This window comes from Melanostigma gelatinosum, assembly GCF_949748355.1.
Source record: "Melanostigma gelatinosum genome assembly, chromosome: 20".
Classification (NCBI taxonomy): Eukaryota; Metazoa; Chordata; class Actinopteri; order Perciformes; family Zoarcidae; genus Melanostigma; species Melanostigma gelatinosum.
In genome coordinates this window covers 5,468,607-5,487,960 of record NC_136653.1, presented here as the reverse complement: position 1 = coordinate 5,487,960, position 19,354 = coordinate 5,468,607, and the positions used below count along the sequence as shown (strand labels likewise).

The 19,354-nt window shown below is 43.3% G+C and overlaps 2 protein-coding genes across 6 annotated transcripts; both read left to right on the top strand.

Annotated features, from left to right (window-relative positions):
- Nucleotides 1-2,536: 2,536 nt before the first annotated feature.
- On the top strand, nt 2,537-14,937 carry LOC306794512 (3-hydroxyisobutyryl-CoA hydrolase, mitochondrial-like). 3 transcript variants are annotated; one of them, XM_079292617.1, is made up of 9 exons: nt 6,352-6,448; nt 6,784-6,826; nt 6,982-7,113; nt 7,422-7,506; nt 7,986-8,066; nt 8,194-8,246; nt 14,004-14,138; nt 14,296-14,449; nt 14,825-14,937. In XM_079292617.1, the coding sequence occupies exons 1-9, from the start codon at nt 6,417-6,419 to the stop codon at nt 14,869-14,871; spliced, it is 762 nt and encodes a 253-aa protein (XP_079148743.1). In that variant the 5' UTR covers nt 6,352-6,416; the 3' UTR covers nt 14,872-14,937. The 3 variants fall into 3 exon arrangements, with proteins under 3 accessions (XP_079148744.1, XP_079148743.1, XP_079148742.1); XM_079292618.1 differs by lacking the exons at nt 6,352-6,448; nt 14,825-14,937 and adding an exon at nt 2,537-2,657 and having other exon boundaries at nt 14,296-14,549; XM_079292616.1 differs by lacking the exon at nt 14,825-14,937 and having other exon boundaries at nt 14,296-14,549.
- Nucleotides 14,938-15,018: 81 nt separating this feature from the next.
- Nucleotides 15,019-17,675, top strand: LOC306794511 (germinal-center associated nuclear protein-like). Of its 3 annotated transcripts, XM_079292614.1 has the most exons (8): nt 15,019-15,160; nt 15,298-15,395; nt 15,514-15,889; nt 16,026-16,298; nt 16,424-16,553; nt 16,682-16,867; nt 17,022-17,157; nt 17,335-17,675. In XM_079292614.1, the coding sequence occupies exons 2-8, from the start codon at nt 15,303-15,305 to the stop codon at nt 17,539-17,541; spliced, it is 1,401 nt and encodes a 466-aa protein (XP_079148740.1). In that variant the 5' UTR covers nt 15,019-15,160; nt 15,298-15,302; the 3' UTR covers nt 17,542-17,675. The 3 variants fall into 3 exon arrangements, with proteins under 3 accessions (XP_079148740.1, XP_079148739.1, XP_079148741.1); XM_079292613.1 differs by lacking the exon at nt 15,019-15,160 and having other exon boundaries at nt 15,225-15,395; XM_079292615.1 differs by lacking the exon at nt 15,019-15,160 and having other exon boundaries at nt 15,225-15,395; nt 17,022-17,194; nt 17,335-17,481.
- Nucleotides 17,676-19,354: the final 1,679 nt, after the last annotated feature.

The following is a 19,354-nucleotide window of genomic DNA, read 5'->3' as shown; positions in this document are numbered from 1 at the left end:
TTACTTTAGCACAAGCAATCTAGTTCACATCCACGCAGCGCCGCAGCGCGCACACATGCTGCTGTTTGTGTGAAGCTGAACTAGTCAGGCGTAAGGTTACACGGCACGTTGACCCAGCTCAGCCGTGGAGGAGAGGATTTTCCACACGCCTGTCTGTCTGGGACTGAAGTTAACAAAGTGAAGAGAGAATAGAGAAACTCACAGCGCAGATTTTCGGTGGTTTAAACCCGTTTGCTGTCCTTAAACCAAGTAAGGTAAGGCTGTTCTCTCTTTTTAGCTTGCTAGCAAAATATTTGAAAAGCTAACGTTAACATCACTGTACCGAAAGCGTGCACTTTCTCTTAACGTTTAATTTGCCTGCAAAACAAGTTGTCTTTTCACCCGTTAGAGTTGTTGACATCTGCACATGATTTTACATCCAAATTGCCAGAGTGCAAGGATTATAAAGTGACTGTTATCTGCGGTTAGCTTAAGCTAACATTAGCGAATAGGCTAACGTTAGCATGATTGTGCTGGGCTCCACGTGGTGATATCATTCAGTCTGTTTCATTCACTTGCGCAGTTAGGACAATGGGATTGAGATTTTAATATAAAAATGATATCAAACGGTTGATTTAATTGAAGGCATTCAACAGATGTGTTGTTTATACAGCTAATACACAACTATACCAAACTAACGTTACTACCTTATGTTAGCCACGTTTCTTTCCCTTTCTTTTAAGCCTAACTTTAATAAATTGAACGGATTATTTTCATTTCAGTTGTGGCTGAGCTCATGGACCCAAGTCATGTGTAAATGCAAGTTATGTGCTTTTTCTAGTCTCATCAAAGTCTGCTTACTGAGACATTACAGACTCCAACATGGCCAGTATTCTACCGTTTCTCCCATACCATGTTTGTATTACAACTGCATATGCCCTTTTAGCTGTTTGAATAATATGGGGGAACCAGATGTTAATGTTGCTGTGCAGGCAGAGTAGCTGCTGAAACATACGCTAACCTTTGCAGTATCTTTTTTGTTTGTTTGTTACAGGCTTGCCATTCACAGTTGTACAAATGGCAACGCCTGATGTCCTCAACCTAAGGGTCATTCTTGATGAAGTCAATGCCGAAAAGCTTAACTTGCACTCTCGCCCTGACACTGCTGAAGTGAGTAAAAACAGACTGGGACACGACACAAAAAACAAAGGTGACGTGTCTTACACACACACACAGACAACCAACATTGAACGTTGCTTGATTTGACAGTAGGAGCTGGCTCAAATCGTGGCAGTGGCAGCTAGTAGAGGCACTTCCTGTTGCAGGCTCAGCTGCCACCACCTTCCTTGGCAGCTGGGTTTGCAAATTAAGTGACTGCCACTGTATGTGGCAGTTGCCACTAGCATCTTGTGGCAGCTGCCAGCATTTCGGAGCGAATTCCGCGGTAGTTTAGCGTTTATTTGTCGTTATTTGACATTATGTGACAAAACATTAATGTCATTTAAGGCATGACTGTTGGTAGTTGTAATTAGTTTATTAAAAAAAGGCAGAATTGTAATGGTATGGCCACTCGTTTTTGTCAACAAGCTAATTGCGGTACCACAAAACAGGTACCACAAAACGGTGGTAACTGTCGCAACAACTTGTGGCATGCTGTATATATATATAATTTCTTCTTTCTTTTCTTCTCTCATCCGTACCACCAGGTGGCGTGATGTGGTAGCGGTACGTCGGCAGCTGAAGCGACAGATGAGAGGCTTCCCTGCCGCTCCGTGCTGTGTGGACCCTCGATTCAAACTGAAGGCTCTGGCTCCCAGTGGCCCTGCATGGCAGATCTGGCCCGTGGTCTGGTCAACCTGGGAAAAGCCGGCACCCTGGCCCTCTCCAGCACCAGGTATGTTCTTCTCCAAGTACAGTTGTTTTCCCAATCGTGTATTAAGAATATGTCTACATGTATTTTTTACTTCCACAAATGAAGAACTGTATGACAAATGCCAACAAGAATGCATGGAGACCATCCTAATGAGCAGAAGATGGGGATGGATAGGACATGTGTTGAGAAAATATCCTGCTGATATTACAAGAACAGCCTTACATTGGACACCAGAAGGGAAAAGAAAAAGAGGCCGCACAAGAAACACATGGAGAAGAACTGTGGAGAAGGAGATGCAGAGCCTAAACCACTCATGGGGCACCATCCAGCGACTCGCCCAGGACAGACAGGAGTAGAAGACTTTTGTTGCTGCCCTACATGCCAAGAGGCATAAAGGGAAATGATGATGTCTGATATAGACACTTAACTATGAAAAACGGATAGAGAGTAAAATCACAGTGTAAACTCCCACACAGTGCCACATTAGTGAACAGCACGGCTCTCTTTCGTCTTGTAACTTCTGCATGTCCGTCAGTACGCTTTTCCCCTGTTGAGCTTTTAGCAGTATTCTGTGTTGCAGTTGCGGTCTGGTAAAACACAGAGGACAATATGATCTGTTTCTGTCACTCTCGTATCGTTTCCCTCCCCTGTGTGTTATTTCTTCTTTTCTGTGTTTTTTACTCACAGCCGGTGTCTGGTGCGAGGCATGTCTCTGATAGCTTGGTCCAGCAGCTTCAGAGCACTTTTCCAGTCGGTTTTATCAATGTGGATGTGGAGCAACAGACTGTATATGGCTGCTCTCAGGGTGAGGTCCTCTTCATCTGCTCACATGCATGGATACACAGGAATTCTGTTCAGATGATTGATCCGTGTTGTCATGTAAGAGTGTGTTCACAACGCCATTATCAACATAGATCTAAGAAACTGAGCTCTCCCAGATAGCCCATGCAAATGTCACAGCTTAAAAAAAGCGTAATTGTTTATTGTGGAATGAATAACAACTTCTAGTTCCATCTATTATTTATAGAGTAGACTAGGTACACGGGCGGTCAATCAGATTCCTAGCAGGAAGCAGAACAAAACATGAAGCCATCTGAAAATGATCCGAGATTTCACAACTGAGCCCTGTCGGGGTTCTTCTACCACTCACCTGTTGCTTCATGCTTAGAACTCCCAAGAGGCAGTGCTGTCAAGGTGAGCGAGCCTTTCACTTTGCCCCGCTTCTGAAATAAAAAGGGAAAGGATTAACACTTAAGTCGCAACAGCAGCAGAGTTCTGCTGGTGGGGGTTTGGTCATACTTAAAGCTCACGGACGTCGAACATAAATTGCTATCTGACCTTGCCCTGTATATCATGCCCCCTTACCTGTGAATCCCCTTCCACACCCACAGCATGTGACAATACTGAGTTCACTTATCCGGGTGAGGTAGTCATTTTCGATGTTCACAGTTGGGCATCCTACACATAAAAATAATCCCATTGAGTCACTATGGCATGTTGGAATAAACATAACATACGAACATCATTCTGAATCCTCAAATGAGCCGTTAATTATGGATGTGAAGTTATTTTTGCATTGGAAGGCGTGTTTATCCCCCTGGCTGGATCGCTGTCCACGGGCGGCATTTGGGAGACGCTCTTATTTTTCCACATTTCTGTCCTCAAGAAAATGTGTTTCATCAATTAAAGATGACTGAGCAAATTTAAGAACTGTACCGCCTATTTTACTCAGCTTTAGAGCAACCAAACTGAAGTTGTTGGAAAGAAAATAGCAGAACATGAAAGGTCAGTTTGTCTGTCATTCAATCCTTGTTTTGCTCGCTTGTTATTTATTTTGATGCTCGTGCTTCTTTTTGGCTGAGCTTTCGCCCTGTCAGCCGCTGGCATGAAGAAAAAATGTAAAGTGTCGGGAAAGACTTGTCTGATGCTGGAGCATTTCAGCAGAGGGGCAGAGTCTGTGTTGTTGGTTTCCCTTGTTGCTGTGCTGCTGTATCGCTCCTGCTTAGGAGTTAAGTGCACCGCTGATAATGCAGTTGTTAGACAGAACAGAAATGCAAAAACGGTAGCTGTGGGCCATTTTAGGTTTGAGCCGGGCGCTGAATAACAGATTCTGTGAAGGAAAAATGGAGAGTATCTGCACACTGGATTAAAGCTTAAAGCGATTGTACTGGAAATGCTGTAACTCCTCTATTCAAATATCATATATAGCTGCATCGACGGCCGTGTGGGCGGCTTCGGAGCCAGACACAAACACACTCTGTGGGGAGAATGAGAGATTAGAAATGAACTCCAGACATATGCCATACAATGCAGGAGTCTACCAGCCACCTGGATTACCAATAACAGAAACAGCTTAAAGTTTCTGTTCTATATTCGTACATTAGAATTATATTATAATCATTCACCATTCACACACTTTATTCTCACTGTATACTAACAGGGTTTATTGTGTCCGTTTTATAATGTTGTTCAAACGTTTCATAGAGAGTCCATATGAATCAGTGCAAAGTAAAATGTAGAGAATAAGTAACAATCACCAACCAAACTTTTTTCATTTGAAACAACATTTGACACAATTTTAAAAAGCCTACCGTGTCCAAGCCTAGCGAATGGGCCTCCAGCATCGTCTGCTCTCTGTCGGGGGTGTCCCAATCATCCCGATCGTCCACATAGCACCAGGTCTGCCTGCCCTCCACGTTACTCAGCCTCCAGCGGCTCAGGTCTGTGGCTGCCTCCGTCTTGTACGGCCCCCCTCGCCTCCGCAGGTGCCTATGAGAACAGCAAGTATTTTAATGTTAGAGACACAATACAAAACTGTCTTCAAGTGATGGAAATATAAATATATATTTAAAGGCAGCGTTTCCTCCCTGTCAAAATAAGTTTAAACTTCACTAAGACTTTTTTATTCACAGACATAACTTGAACTGTGCAGTATATTGCAACCTAATACCACTGTACCTTTGAGAAGCTTACAATGGGCCTATATTGTTAGCTGTCTGACTGAGGAGATCTTGTATTGCATTGTTAGAAGTAGGACATCCATAAACCATTTTAATAGTCAAACCTGTTCTAGGGGCGTATATATCTGGACGTTCATCTGGACGTGGATCATTTGTAAATATGCAGTTCTGCAGTACAATTTCTTGCATCCCAGATGTACATTCTGGAGTACCGCAAAACACAAAGATCGGCCAATTCCATGAGAAAGCGAGTATTGAGACTGCAGCTCAGAAGAAAACTGCTCCAATGCTCTGGACGTCTATTTGTCAAACAATTTGTGTTGTTCTCTCAGGACAGTGGATTAAAATGCTGTTCAGACAGGCATTTGATTAGTAGACCTACAGAAGTATAATCAAAATGTACTTACATTGTCAAAAGTTAAAGTACTCATTTAGTAGCAGACTGGCTCCTGTCAGTTTATGTCATTTGATTATAATAACTGATGAATCACCATGTAAGCAGCTATAATTGTGTACCTGTTCCGATGTGAGGGTTCCGGGACAGATTTGTAATTTGTGATTTTGGCCTATACAAAAATAAATTGAATTGAATAAAAATAAAAATAAAAACCTGCACAGTATTTGTAGTTCGGGATGGAAGATGCATCCAGATCCCAACTTAAGTAAAAGTAGCAATGCGTAAATTACAATACTTAAAGCCCTGCATTCATAATTTTACTCAAGTGAAAGCATAGTATGGTATAGTATAGTATAGTATAGTATGGTATAGCATAGTATGGTATAGTATAGTATGGTACAGTATGGTAGAGTATAGTATAGTATTGTATTGACAGCACATTACTCACAATATCCAAAGTAAGTCAAATTGTATTTTTTTGTTTTTTACACAAGTTACAAAGTGCTTTGTATCAATATAAGTACAGAAAGAAAATAAAGGAAAATAAAAGACATATACACACAGAATGCATAAAAGTACTCATTATACAGAATTGCCCCTGTCAGAGTTTTATATTATATTATTTTGTAGCTGGTTGAGGCAAAGTTGATTTAACTACTTTACATAATGTTGGGTAACTAAAGTAAATATTTCCCTGTACAATGCTGTGGTGTAAAATGGTGTACTCAAAGTAAAGTGCAAGTAGGCTAACTCAGTAAATGAGTAAATGCATTAAGTTAGAATAGGCCTACTCTTAACCACTGTTAGCAGGGAGTTTTACCAAAGTAAACACAGTCCAAAGAGCATTGTCATACTGTTAAACTGCTGGCCTAGGAGGTATTTTCACTATTGTTTTTTAATAGTTACAGGAATGGACACAAAAAATATAAAATAGTAAGATAAATGTGTTCTGTATTTTAAGAACACAGGACTGAGAGTACCTCCTCTGCCCAGTAGGGGGCAGTGTGGCGGAAGCCCAGCGCCGACTGCATCTCTCTCGGTGGTGCGTACAACCACCGTGACGTCATCATGCCGACCAATCAGCGGCGGCTCTGCGGCTCTTTCAGGAAGTAAACGCAGAAAGTACAGAGGAGAGAGAGAGAGAGAGAGCCAAAAGCTGTACCTGAAAGTGCAGCCACTCGCCACGGCACATAAGTCAAAGATAATAATGTCCTTAACCATTTTGACATCTGCTTACAGGTATGTTGCAAGTGACAGTGCTCCTCCTGAACTTCCACTGTGTAGTTGGGTGTCAGTTGTCTTCTTGACACTCAGTTTGGTGTCATATGTGACGTTAGCTTGTTATATGATGGCAAACATGCTGGCTAAGGTTGAAGTAAGTCAATAGGATGCTAGCTAACGTTACTGTGTAGTATAACTAAGGAACAATGTCGTGATCGTAAGTGGTCGAACTGGGAGTCTATGGTCATATGTATTTATGTTCATGTTCCGAATTTGAATTCGTCAGAAGGCGACATATTCATTGATAAACTGACTGTGATAATATTTCTGTTCTCTACTACTGTTTCCTGCAGGCTGAGGTCCCTCTGCAGGCTGCAGCGAATCCAGGGCCACATGGTGAGCAGCCCCCTCATGTACCTGCATGTTCTACTGTAGCTACTGCAGGGTTACAGTATTGAGTAGTGAGGCTCTCTCTAGTTGCACTGTGTATTTAAATGGGTTCTTGTAAAGACGTTTACAGACTCTGTCCCGTCGTCTCTATTTTGGATCAGATGTCGAGTCAGGTGGATCCAGGGGTTCTTCTGGAGAAAGTGGGCAACGCAGGTGTGATCACCATGAACAGACCCAAAGTCCTGAATGCTCTCAACCTGACCATGATCCGACAGATCTACCCTCAGCTCAAGGTAGGTGGAAAGCTTGGTTAATGCTCACCTCAACTGGGTCCAATGTCAAGACCTGGAGCGTTTATTATTGCAGTGTGTTACAGATCCCAAATGGCTTTGGACAGATACTTGTACTCTGTACAAAAACCCTTTTAAATTTTTTAATATCCCAAAACCCATTGTGTAATCCAGTTGTGTTTAATATTGTCTGAACTTTCACTTAAATGGAGCAGAAACCTGTTTCAGCTGGTGACGCACACAATTAACATTTGTTTTTGATGATAATTTCCTGTCAATGTGCTGCTTTTTTTATGAATTTTTTATTCTAGAACTGGGAAGATGACAATGAGACTGACATTGTGATCATCAGAGGAGCAGGTGGAAAAGCCTTTTGTGCTGGTGGAGACATCAGAGGTGAGCATTTGCCTTGAAGGATCAATCAGCAGGGTCTGTGTAGCCCCAGTTTACGCCTCTCATGTAATAGCAGACATTCACATCACATCAGTTCTCCGAAAAGAACATTAAGCCTTTGAAGGTTGTTTGAAAACACTTTTTATTTTAAAGGTATTTCCAGAATCCCAAAGCCTCTTAAAACCATCTGGATGAAAAATGATTCCGTCTGCTGAATGATTAAAAAAAGGAGTTTCCTAATTTGTGCCTCTGTTTCCAAATCAAAACAAAGATGGCAGCCATCAGCAACCAGAATAGGAAACTGAGTCGCAACTTGATGAAATGGGATATAGACCTTTTTTTAGTTTTTTTTTTATCTTGCAAGATGGATGATGTCATCTGTGTCCTGCATGTATGCCAGTACATGAGAGGCACAGACTGGGTCTGGAGAGACAGTAATGTAACCAGACGTGGTTCTGCTTTGATCTGTTTTCTCCTCTAAGCGGTCACAGAAGCAGGAAAAGTTGGAGATTCTCTGGCAGAGGTCTTCTTCCGTGAGGAATACATTCTCAACAACGCGATTGGTAAGCGTTACAAGTTCTATTACACCCGTATTATCAAATATCTGTTATCTATGGGCCCTTATTCAGTTAAAATCTCACTATAATAATGAGATTAACACCACACCAACACCTTTTTTTATCTTTTAAGGAACATGCAGGAAACCCTACATCGCCCTTATTGATGGAATAACAATGGGAGGCGTGAGTATTTATAATGTATGAAGTTGGTAATATATGGGTGGTGTTTTGGTTCCTTTTTGAGTGAAAAGCTTTGCTCTCTTATCGGGGCGTGCTATTCAAATACGCCTGTAGGTGTCAGTAGAGAACTATCTGCTGCTGCCGGTGGCAAGGTGGCCTCTGATTGGATGAAAGTTGCTGCTGCCACATTTGTTGTCGCTCCAGGTGTCAGATATGTTTGGGATTTTAATTGGTGCCTTTGCGCAACATTAAGCATGATCAGACATTATTCAGACACAAATGCAGATATATATTAGGATGGACCTTTATTTTAAATGACGATAAACTATTAATATTGTTTCAATCGCCTGGTTCAGTCTGTTCTTTTATCCACCGCATGACCTTGACAGTGAGTTTACTCCTGAGGTGTCACTGAGGTTGCTCACCACCAGCGGTATCTGCAGGGTCATTACTCATTGTGTGTGTGTATTCTACTGTCCTCTCTTGTTCGACTGCTGCTTGTTATACTTCACGCTGATGTGGTGATGTTTTGGCTGGGAAGTCTTCTTTAATGGTCATGTACGCGAACCTAGATCAAAGCTTACTCTTCTGAACTCCTCGCGTTCAGGCTGTCTCTGCACATTGGTGTGAGTGCAGAGGGATTTCTCAGGGTTGTTGCATCCACACATTCTCTGCACATGGCGCTGTAGTGGTGCGCTGCTTCTTAAATCAAAGGCGTGGATGTAGAACGACTAAAACCTTTAAAGCTGCAAGAATATATATATTTGAAGGGTCAAACGTCGCTCTTTGATGGCAGGGACTTAAAGTGATCACCATCTTGGCCTGACCTGTACCAACGTGTTAGTTCTTTGGGCTGCTTAGGACTGCCGATACAAAAGCAGCTTTTTTGTTGTTGGTATTGTGTAGTAAGCATTTCAAACTGGGTAACTCACAGCGGGATAAATCCTAGAGGTTGTGAACCGAAAACCAAATCATCTTCTTTGCTTGTCCCCCCCGCGTGTTTAGACCGCCATGATGACAATGACACCGCCACTTAGGCGAGAGAGACGGAAGCTGTAATTTATTTGTCAGAACAACACTGGGAAAGAGAAACAATGTAGGGTAGCAGAGTGCAGTAATGGATGCGAGGGACAGCTGAGTGCTTGTTTCTGACGTGGCACCATATGGTGTGATACAAGACAAGTCACTTCCGTCCATCACCCCAGTGGAAAGGTTCGGCAACTCCTTTGCGCTGCTTATCACACAATTATTATTTTTTTCTCTCTTTGTAAATGGGTTTATGGCTCTGGGATTAACGTGATTTTGAAGAGCTCCCATCTGTCATGTCAGTAGAGAGAAGACACCAGTGGTGGGCCGTCAGGGCCTTCAAGGCCTTCTCTGCTGGCCGAAACAGAATCACAAAGTTATAGCTATTTTATAATTTTTCATAAATACACTACATGTATTATAATTTATAAAAATATTTTTCCCATTATCTTATTTTCTCATTGCACAGCTCCCGTCTTCCTCAGTTGCTCTGCTTCCAGTGCAGCTTGTTTTAAGGAAAGCTTTTATCCAATCAGATCTCACCTGTGTCTCTAGGTAAGAAGAGAGGCCCGAGGCCTGCAGACTCACAAGTGCATCCATAAGCAGTTTAAGTAAATGGAGACGATAATGTTGATTGTCATAGTGTTCAACCAATCAGATCTTTAGTTTGACATGTTGGGCGTATGTCAGAGCCTGCTAGCTGGCCTACAACTACGTCAGCATTACATGCGGCTCAGTATCCAGGAGCAGCTCTGCAGTGAGGTGCAGCGTGTGCTGTGATTGGTCAGTGGGCGAGCACGTGACTATCGTGAAACGAAACTTAACAGCAGAGGCTTAGTCGGAGTAGTGAGAGTTCAAATTGAAAAATATGGAAGAAATTATGACATTGTTTTGCATTTTGCTTGATGTAGATTATTCATTTTTTTACCTAGCTTTGTTTTTGTAACACTCAATGGCTGAAGGAGGAGAAACGGATTTGTGAGTTGGGATTTAACTGGGATGAAACTCTTTGTCAACAAAGAAAGGAGGATGGAGTTTGTCTTTAAGTGAACAGCATTTAGTCAGTCAACTGCGGTTGTTTTTTTTTACATCTAATACCTGAATGGCCCTCGAGTGTGTAGCAGAATGCTTGTTGCTGCTGTTTTCCCGTTAAGCTAGTTAGCGTAGCCTCCCAGAATACTTGCGGAGCCCCAGCTGTTTTTTGTTGTGGGTTTTTTTGTTCCGGTTCAGAGGTCACACAGACCGTTGTCTCCTACATGAGCGCAGAAAACATTATATTTCCCACAATTTAAGCTTCTGCATTTTCCAAATGCACTAGTATTATTCAAACGTATTGCTCGGTTTGTAAGCCTCGTACCGAACGGTTTAATACGAATACGTACATAGTTACAGCCATAGAAATGAATAATAACCGTAGCTGTGGCGCCATCATGAGGTTATAAGGTGGTATTTCAGCTGCAGGACAGCAGTGAAGGCCCAGGTATAAAATGCAAGGCCCGCCACTGGAAGACACTAATGTTGATGCAAACCATCCTCGAGGCGATTGCTGTTTTAATGTGTGTAGTGGTTGTAAAACAGGCTAGTTCTATATATGGAAGAGTCCAAGAGGACCAGAGTCCCTGTTCCCAGATCGGCACTGAGCTCGGGGCAGAACTCCCACGTCGAGCGAGTATTCTTGCATTTAGTTATAACAAACCACCGGGTAGGGAAGAGGCATGTCTTTAGCACGTCAAAGCACTCACTCTCTCTCACACGCACACACACACGCACACTCTCTCTTACATCAGTGGGATCTCATCACACGCACATCATTCATCGCTCTCCAAGTTTAAAATCCCCAGAATGAAGGTCTGAATGCTGAAGTGTTATTAATCCGTGTCTCTTGACTTTTCAGCGTGTTTGAGTTTTGCTCTTCACATTTCAAAACATTTATCGTGGTCGTGCTGCAGTGCTCCTCGCATGCTAGCTCGGATCACACCGCTTTTCAAGAGGGTTTGTAACAGACGAGGCGCAGTGGCCGCTGATGGATACTTGTCTGGAGCCGCATGGCTGTAATCTCTTTCCTCTGGAGAACAGAGCTCTTGTTTCCTAATGTCCACATCATCTAATGAGAACAGAGTGAGGGCCCCAAACAGACCTGAGGGTAGATTTTGATCCATGGGTTAGGATTGAGGTTCTCATCTTCCAGACTCTGTGCAGCAAGAGTGATGTGGAAAGTCATTTTCAAACAAACGTCACTTTCTCTTCAAGTGTTTCTAACTGTTATCTGCCACTTGTGTCCACTTGTGTTTCCACTCTCATGCACGGCGGCACTAATCATTTCTGATGTAGCAAACTGGGATTCTGCTGCAAAATGTTTCTGGGGAGAGGTACCTAGATTCCTCTTGAGGTACTGAGGTGTGAAGAGTATTACAACTACGGTACTCGACATCATTGCAATGGATTTCACCCCACCACCTGTTCTGTATCCAAGGCAAGGCAAGTTTATTTGTATAGCACATTTCAACAACAAGGTAATTCAAAGTGCTTCACATAAAACCATTAAAAGCATCAAAACATAAGGCAAAAGAAAAGGAGATTTAAAAACAATTAAGAACATTCATTAAAACAAAAAAATTAAAAAAACAGTGCAAGAAATAAAATGCAGTTGTAAAATGCAGGAAATTGATTAATATATGAATTGAATGTGGTTCAATTAAAGGCAGCAGCAAACAGAAAAGTCTTCAATCTTGATTTAAATGAGCTGAGGGTCTCAGCAGACCTGCAGCTTTCTGGGACTTTGTTCCAGATATGTGGAGCAGAAAAACTGAACGCTGCTTCTCCATGTTTAGTTCTGACTCTGGGAACAGATAGTAAACCAGATAGTAATCCAGTAAACCAAATAGCCCTACGAGGACTTCCTGAAGCCCTCCGTACTCTTGGCCAGTGTAAACTCTTCCCAGCCAGGTTGTACATTTTGCAGCCTATTCTGTTTGTAAGCATAAGCTATAAACATGCTCGTCTGCACACTTTTGCACATTTCCATTGTTGACAGCAGCGTCTGCAGACATGTTCTTATATGGTGCTTGGCGGTGCCACACCAGCACGTAACAATGTTCCACTGCTTTTATGGTAAAACTCGGGTAATGTGAGATCAAACGGACCCTCATTCCGTACCGGTGCGTCCATCGATCATTGCAAGGAGACAGTTTATTGTTTCCTTTGTTTTCTTTCATTTTCTGATTGCGAAAAATGTTTTCAGGTTGTGTTATTTCTACACTTTGGAGGAAATGGCTGCTGTGGTGTAGGTTTATTCATCTTATACATGAATCATTCAGGATCAAACAATAGAGGAAGACAGGAGGAGCTCTGGATGTTTTGCTTCAGTGTTACCTTACACATATAGAACTTAAAAAAGGCTAGTGTCAATTACAGTATGAAACAAACAGGGGTATGAAAATAATGCAGTTAAATATTTAAAGTAGATTGTGAAATTGTTCCGTACCGTATTAAAACTCACGTTATTATTATTATGAAATAATTAATAGAGAAATAGTTTGTTGGATTTTATTTGCATTTCAGAATGTCAAGGGGAAAGAATTTGAATTGGCCTTTTTTCACAGCACATAGTAGGAAAAGCCCAGGTGTTACTGAGAACATTAAATATGGCTCTGCTCTATTCAGGTGTCCCAGTAAACCAGGACAGTGTGACAGTGAGTTAACATGCACAATACCGGAACAAAATGGAATTCAGCAATCACAAATTGTATCATTAGCTTCAACGTAATCTCTCATTGAACATTGTCAATCTCTAAAATTTGAAATGTGTTCCTAAAGTTGCCCAATAAGACTGTTTAGAACGCATTAATTGGCTCCACGCGGCTCTCAACGTGGCGAGTGCTGAGTCGGCGGCTTGCAGCTAACTGTGCTACGCTTGCGCGACAACACCGTCCGTCGTAAATCTGTCGAGTTCCTGTTTCCACTCTGAACACGGTGCCCGTCTTTGCTCTGCGCCTGAAGTGCTGTCATCATGTAATTGTGTAGTCTTAAGCTGACATAAGTCACAGTCAGTCTCTTTTGTGTGCCTTTTTTTTGGGATCTGGTTGTTTCAGGTCTGTTTCGTCTCCTGCGATCAGATAGTGTGCCTCTGTCTAGCTGTTCTCTAAGAGCAAGGTGAAGATGAGGTAATCACACTTTCGCTAATGGTTGGTTGGCACAGATTCAGCCCTCAGCAGGTGGCGTGATTGCATCAGGTAGTACTATTCATCTGTTTTGAGGTTGATATGGGGGTTAATCAACACCAGGGAATCAGAGATAACACCACCAGGTGCGGCGGCTTCTAGCGTTCAGTGCTTACTTTTCTTAGCCAGCCGGTGGAGCACACAGGAGTGTTTCTCAAAGGCGAGGAAAAGACATTCCATTGAAACTCTACAGAAATCCCTGGTCCAACAATTGGCAACTCCTATTGGGTCTAAATAATCCCTTAATTCACCATGTTAGATGTGAAACAGCCGTCTCAAACGTCATTGAAGAACACAGTCATTTTTACTTCGCTAATCATGGAACACACTTAAACTTGACCGAAACGAAATAAAACTCATTTGCCGTCGTGGTTAGCCTCGTCTTTCCACTTCCAGCTAAGTCCCGCTCTGGTTTGGTTGAAATAAAACCTTAAATCACCGAGTTAGATGTGAAAATATGTCTGCTCTACGTCACGGTCTCTCTTTTTTTCTTTTGTTTTGGTGTTTCTCTCAGTTAGAGAGTGTGGGAGCCGCTCGACCTGCCAGCACTGGTGACAGAAAATATCCCAAACCCGCCCGACCGAATATTCTGGAAAGCTGTTCTCCTCCTGCCGAGCGACCACGAGAGTGTAGCCAGCTTGGCAGACGGGTAAGCAGCAGCTCTTCAATATGACAAAAAAGGTCACCGATAGTAACGGCAGTGGTGACGGGTAGATGTTTGATTACCTTTTTACGGTTTAGTTGAGTTTCTTCTCATTGAATCTCACTGAACCATTCATTGAGCGTGTCCTCTCGTCTGTCCTCAGGATCCTGTCAGACTGGCTGGAGGTGAAGCTCGGTGGCGGCAAAGGGTCAGAGGTCAGCGAGGAGCAGCGAGATGGCACACTGCAGACCCTCTGTGTCACCAACACACTCCGGGACGAAGGACAACGCACCTTCAAAGTCCACATCAGCGTCACGGTAGACTGCAGCTTACACTGACAAAACAAAGAGATCAGCAAGTCTGCTGATTGGACTGCAGTTATTCTCATTTGTACATTATTCTGTGCTTGAGGAAAGTCCTTCCACAACAACTTTCATATTGACCGAATAAAAGTCATGTTTAGATGTTGTTCAATGCTAATAGGTGTCTTTTAAAGAGACAGGGATGTCCGTTGATGAATACCACTGACTCTTCACAAACACTATATATGCCTACCTATATATTGGGGCTTATTATTAACCTACGTTGGTTTTGAGAAATTAGTTTGTACTATTTAGCTAGATACAAAAAATACTATGTGGTCTGCGTAACATGAGGTTTTCTGACCAGTCTTCTCGGTGGTGTCCCCCCAGGCGTCCAGAGGCCCTCTTACCCTGTCCAAAACGGAGGAGTGCCGTGACCTCCAGGGGACGGGGGCTCTGATTGTGTTGCTTCCCGCCATGCCCATCACCGAGGCCGGGCACGACGAGCAGGATTTAGCTCTGCTGTCGGCCCTGCTTCAGCTCAAACAGCTACAGCAGGCCAGCGCCTGGCGCTGCCCGCTGCCCCTGGCCATTCTGGTGCCAGGGCCCGAGTGTGGCAGCGGTGATGCACAGAAACAACACTGATAATGAAATATCATTTTGGGATTGCCCTGATTCGGTACAAACACGTACTGGGACATTTAAATAGCCATTGATGGAATTAAGGTGATTGCATTTACTGCAATATTTTATGTATTTGTGTTGTATGTCAGGCAGTAGTGGAGTAACAGTAGCTGAATTAATCTGGACAAAATGTGTTAAACGCTGAACGACTCCTCTCATGGCGCCTCCTTGTCCCTCAGCCCTGATGCTGCACACACTGGTCCAGGAGGGCCTGCTATCGGAGTACACCTTCTTCTTCATACCAGAGACCACAAGTGACCTACAGGGATCCAAGCAGGTATTACACATACACTCTTTTTTGTCTTTTCTTTTTTTTCAATGTAATGATCTTCACTTTCTGGGATTTCCAAGTCTTCTACATCTTCTCTCCCCTCCGTCCTGTTGTGTGTCTCTAGCTGAGCCAGGCTACCCGTTGGCTTCTGGCCCGTGCTCCACCGCCCTTCCCGCTCGCCTGTCAGACCCTGGTCAGTTTGAGTCGTGAATTCAGCCCCCGAGTTCACGCTCACCGCCAGGAGCGGGTCGCTGCACGTCTTCCCTCCCAGGACCCTGTGCCTGTCATCCAGCTGTACAACGGCGTCTTGGCTCACATCGCTGACAAAGTGTCGTCCCAGGATCTCAGCAGACTCTCGTGGCCGCCAGGAGAGTTCTGCTTGCATGACACCCGTGACTTTGTCCCTCATCTGGATTGGAACTCTGCCCAGCACCTGGACTGGTTGCGCAAAGTCATCCTCAGCCTGCAGCTGCCACAGTGGGAGCAACTATCTGCTACAGGTCAGTGACGGAGATGTTAATTTAGCTTCTTATTACTGCAGATGTTCTATTAATGCAAGTACAAAAGAGAGATGTGAACAAGAGGCCAATGCTGCATGTATTATACATCCTTTATTATCCCTCCCTTTCTCTCTAGACTCGTGGTCCGCGCTCTGCTCCTCCATCTTTCGCTACGTTGCTCAGATCCCGGTCTCGCAGCGCAGTCAGCCTCTCCTAATGTCGCGGCTGGAAAACCTTCTGGAAAGGGTCAGGGGCCACGGTACCCGAACCCCGGCATCCAAGCTAGCCACGAGTAGCTGGGACGACGAGGATGCGTGTCCAGCCTTCAGTCAGATTCCTTGGGACGACGTGCTGGTGATTTGCATCGACCACAAACTGAAAGACTGGCAGATCCCACCTGTCTCTGAAGGTGAGCACATTCTCCGGGGAATGTTCTTTTACTGTCATTTCGATTTAGAACCAATGCACATGTTCGATGTAAAACCGATGCTGAATGACAGTTTGTAATTATTTGTTTGTTTTTTGTTGTTTTAGATGCCATGACGGATGATGGGGAGATCCTGGTTTACCTCCCCACGGAGTCATTAAAGGGTTTCCAGCCACCTGAAGAATGGACCCAGGCCATCAGACGAACGCACCAAGAGAAGCAGCAAGAGACGGAAGGGTAAGAAAGTACAAAAAGCCGTCCGTCTTTTAGATGTTAACATTACAACTGCTGGAAAGAATACATTGGCAAGTACAAGTTACAATCACAGTACTCATCCTCTGCTCTCTCCTTGACTCCGTCCTCAGTGCGGATGCTGCTGCTTGTGCCACGCCCGGCACTCTGTCCCTCAGACAGAGGTTGTTCAACAGTCTGGCCGAGCCTCTCGAGGCCCCGACGGCCCCGCTGGACATCACGCACACTCCCACAGCACAAGAGCTCCTGGCCCACAAAGTCCTCAAGAGCTTGGAGGAGGAGAAGGCTGAAAGCAGAAGGTACAGCGACAGCACTGCTGTTGAAAGTTTTCATTGCATCCAGAAGTTCTGCTTTAAGAATATGCCATTTTGAAGGACGAGGTGTGTGCGAATAAAAAAAGAATACCATATCCACAATATGTAAGTCATGTCTAATTCCCACTACTGTCCACAGGAGCATGGAGCAGCTTCAGCATTGGCTGGATGGTGACCCCTTGGTCCACTTGTCCACACCGCTTTTCATTGCATCCTCAACTCTGTTGTCGATGCACCCAACCATAACGCACGCACCCACAGCTGCCGTCACACAGGTTGGACAAGTCCCCTCACCTCACACAGTGATCCCGAGTTATGTCCTTTTTCAAACAGACATTCTTGGTGTTGGGAATATTGTTGACGTCTTAGATGAAAGTGTCTTATGTGTGGCTGCAAATGATAAGAGATTCGTCAACAAAATGTTCCAATCATGCATTGTTTTGACTTTCCAGGAGCCAAAGCCTGATGATCTGTCGGACAAAGCAGACCGCCCTCAAACCATGCCTGTGTCTATGACGTGGCGGCTGAAGGAAGTCGAGCGACAGATTTTGGCAAGCCATGAGGAAGAATCGGCCTGCAGACTGAAGCTGAGTGGTCTGCTGAGCATTGTTGATGAACTGTTGGCGGAAAATCACAACTGCCGCTATGCAAATAATTGAAGTACTTAAAAAAAAAAAATGCTTCTGCCTGGGACGAGAGACTGACATTTTGTTTGCTGAGCTCATGGCAAACTCCGGCATACAGAGTTTGGATGTTGTTTGTGCAGTGTCTACCATAGTGGTTTTTGCATAAACCTGACCCTTAAAGTGTGTTAAAATCTCTGGGAAGGTTGCCCTTCTTCTTGTCTGTCTTTAACACACTCTTATGTACTAAGATTGTATTTGTAAAACCAATCCATTGAAAGTCTTCTGTGTTGTTTGAACCAATTTTTTTGTTGAGTAATGAAATAGCCTAACGGCTAAATAAAAGTGTAGTTTTTCAGGTAAACTTCCCATTTAGCCTACCGTAGTCATTCAATAGCATTGGATCATCTCAATCTGTCTCCCTCCCCTCGACCAGAAGCGGAAGTCGCCTTTTCTCTACGGCAAACCTGAAGGGACATATCATCTCCAATACAAAACGATAAACATGAGACAGTCTGTTACAATAATAATACATTTTAAAAATGCGTTAACGCGAGATAAAATAATTGTCGGCGTTAATTAATGAATGCGTTAACGCGATAATAATGCGTTAACTTGCCCAGCACTAATATATAGATACACATACATTGAAATGTAACCTTTGTGAAACAATTTCAAACTTTGATGTTTATCTGGAGGGTCACTTTGTGTGGGGATGTACATCCTCCCGCTCAGACTGGTCCCTTCTGTGCCAGATGGACAACAACATACATGACGGATCCTTACACCGCTAAGGGGCGACACTGAACCGGGAGCTGGAATATGACTCGTATGAGGCCACAAAAGTCAAATAAAATTAAGTAAAATACTGTATTGTAAAAGGGAGAAGGATGCTTTGAGAGGCTACGTGCTGACATGCAGAGCGAGCTGGGCCAATGCCCGGCTGCAATACAGTATGAAAAGAACATTAAATATTTAACATTTATTCCAACACGAAAACAATCAGTAAATAACACTTATATAATATAACATGTTCATTTATTGAGATGCCCCCATGGACCTTGTTATAGGAGGTAAAGATCAGGAGAAGTAAACATGAAGTGTAATTATGAATACTGATGTTAAATTAAGCTATGATGAGTTTTCACTGTTAATTTAACATCTCTATTACATGTTGATGCCTCCATGACCAAGTTAAGCAGATGAGACTGAGGACAGCTATGTAGAAGAAAAGATGTTCACTTTGTCTAACATGTAGCTTGACAGAGTTCTCCATGTGTGTCCTGGTGTTCTCATGTTTCCTTACCTCCTCATCCCTCACTCCCTACCCTGGTGTTCTCATGTTTCCTTACCTCCTCATCCCTCACTCCCTACCCTGGTGTTCTCATGTTTCCTTACCTCCTCATCCCTCACTCCCGTAACTGTCTCCAAATTAAGACATTAGTCCATTTGTAATATCTCAATTTGACCATCTTGTACTTAAGGTTACAGTGAAATTAGCTCTCAGCCTATATAAAGCCTTTACTAGGACAACCAGTAGAGAGGACAATACACTTCTGATGTGTTATTGTTGCTGTCACACAGATGACCGTTGTGACTGTCACCTTTTTCTTTTATTTAAACCCACAATAAGACATCCATGTAAATGATTTCTATATGAATTTGTGTATATTCTGCTGTGTAAAATTCGTCAATCTTCTAAGTTTGTATCCTTGTGTGAATATTATTGATACGTGTTTCTCTTTTCATCATTTACTCAATGTGAGTTGGACAATTTTGGAGAAAATAATCCTGCAGGGGAGGGTGACTGCCTTGCAAGCAAAAAAATATAAAGTATGTGCATATGTGT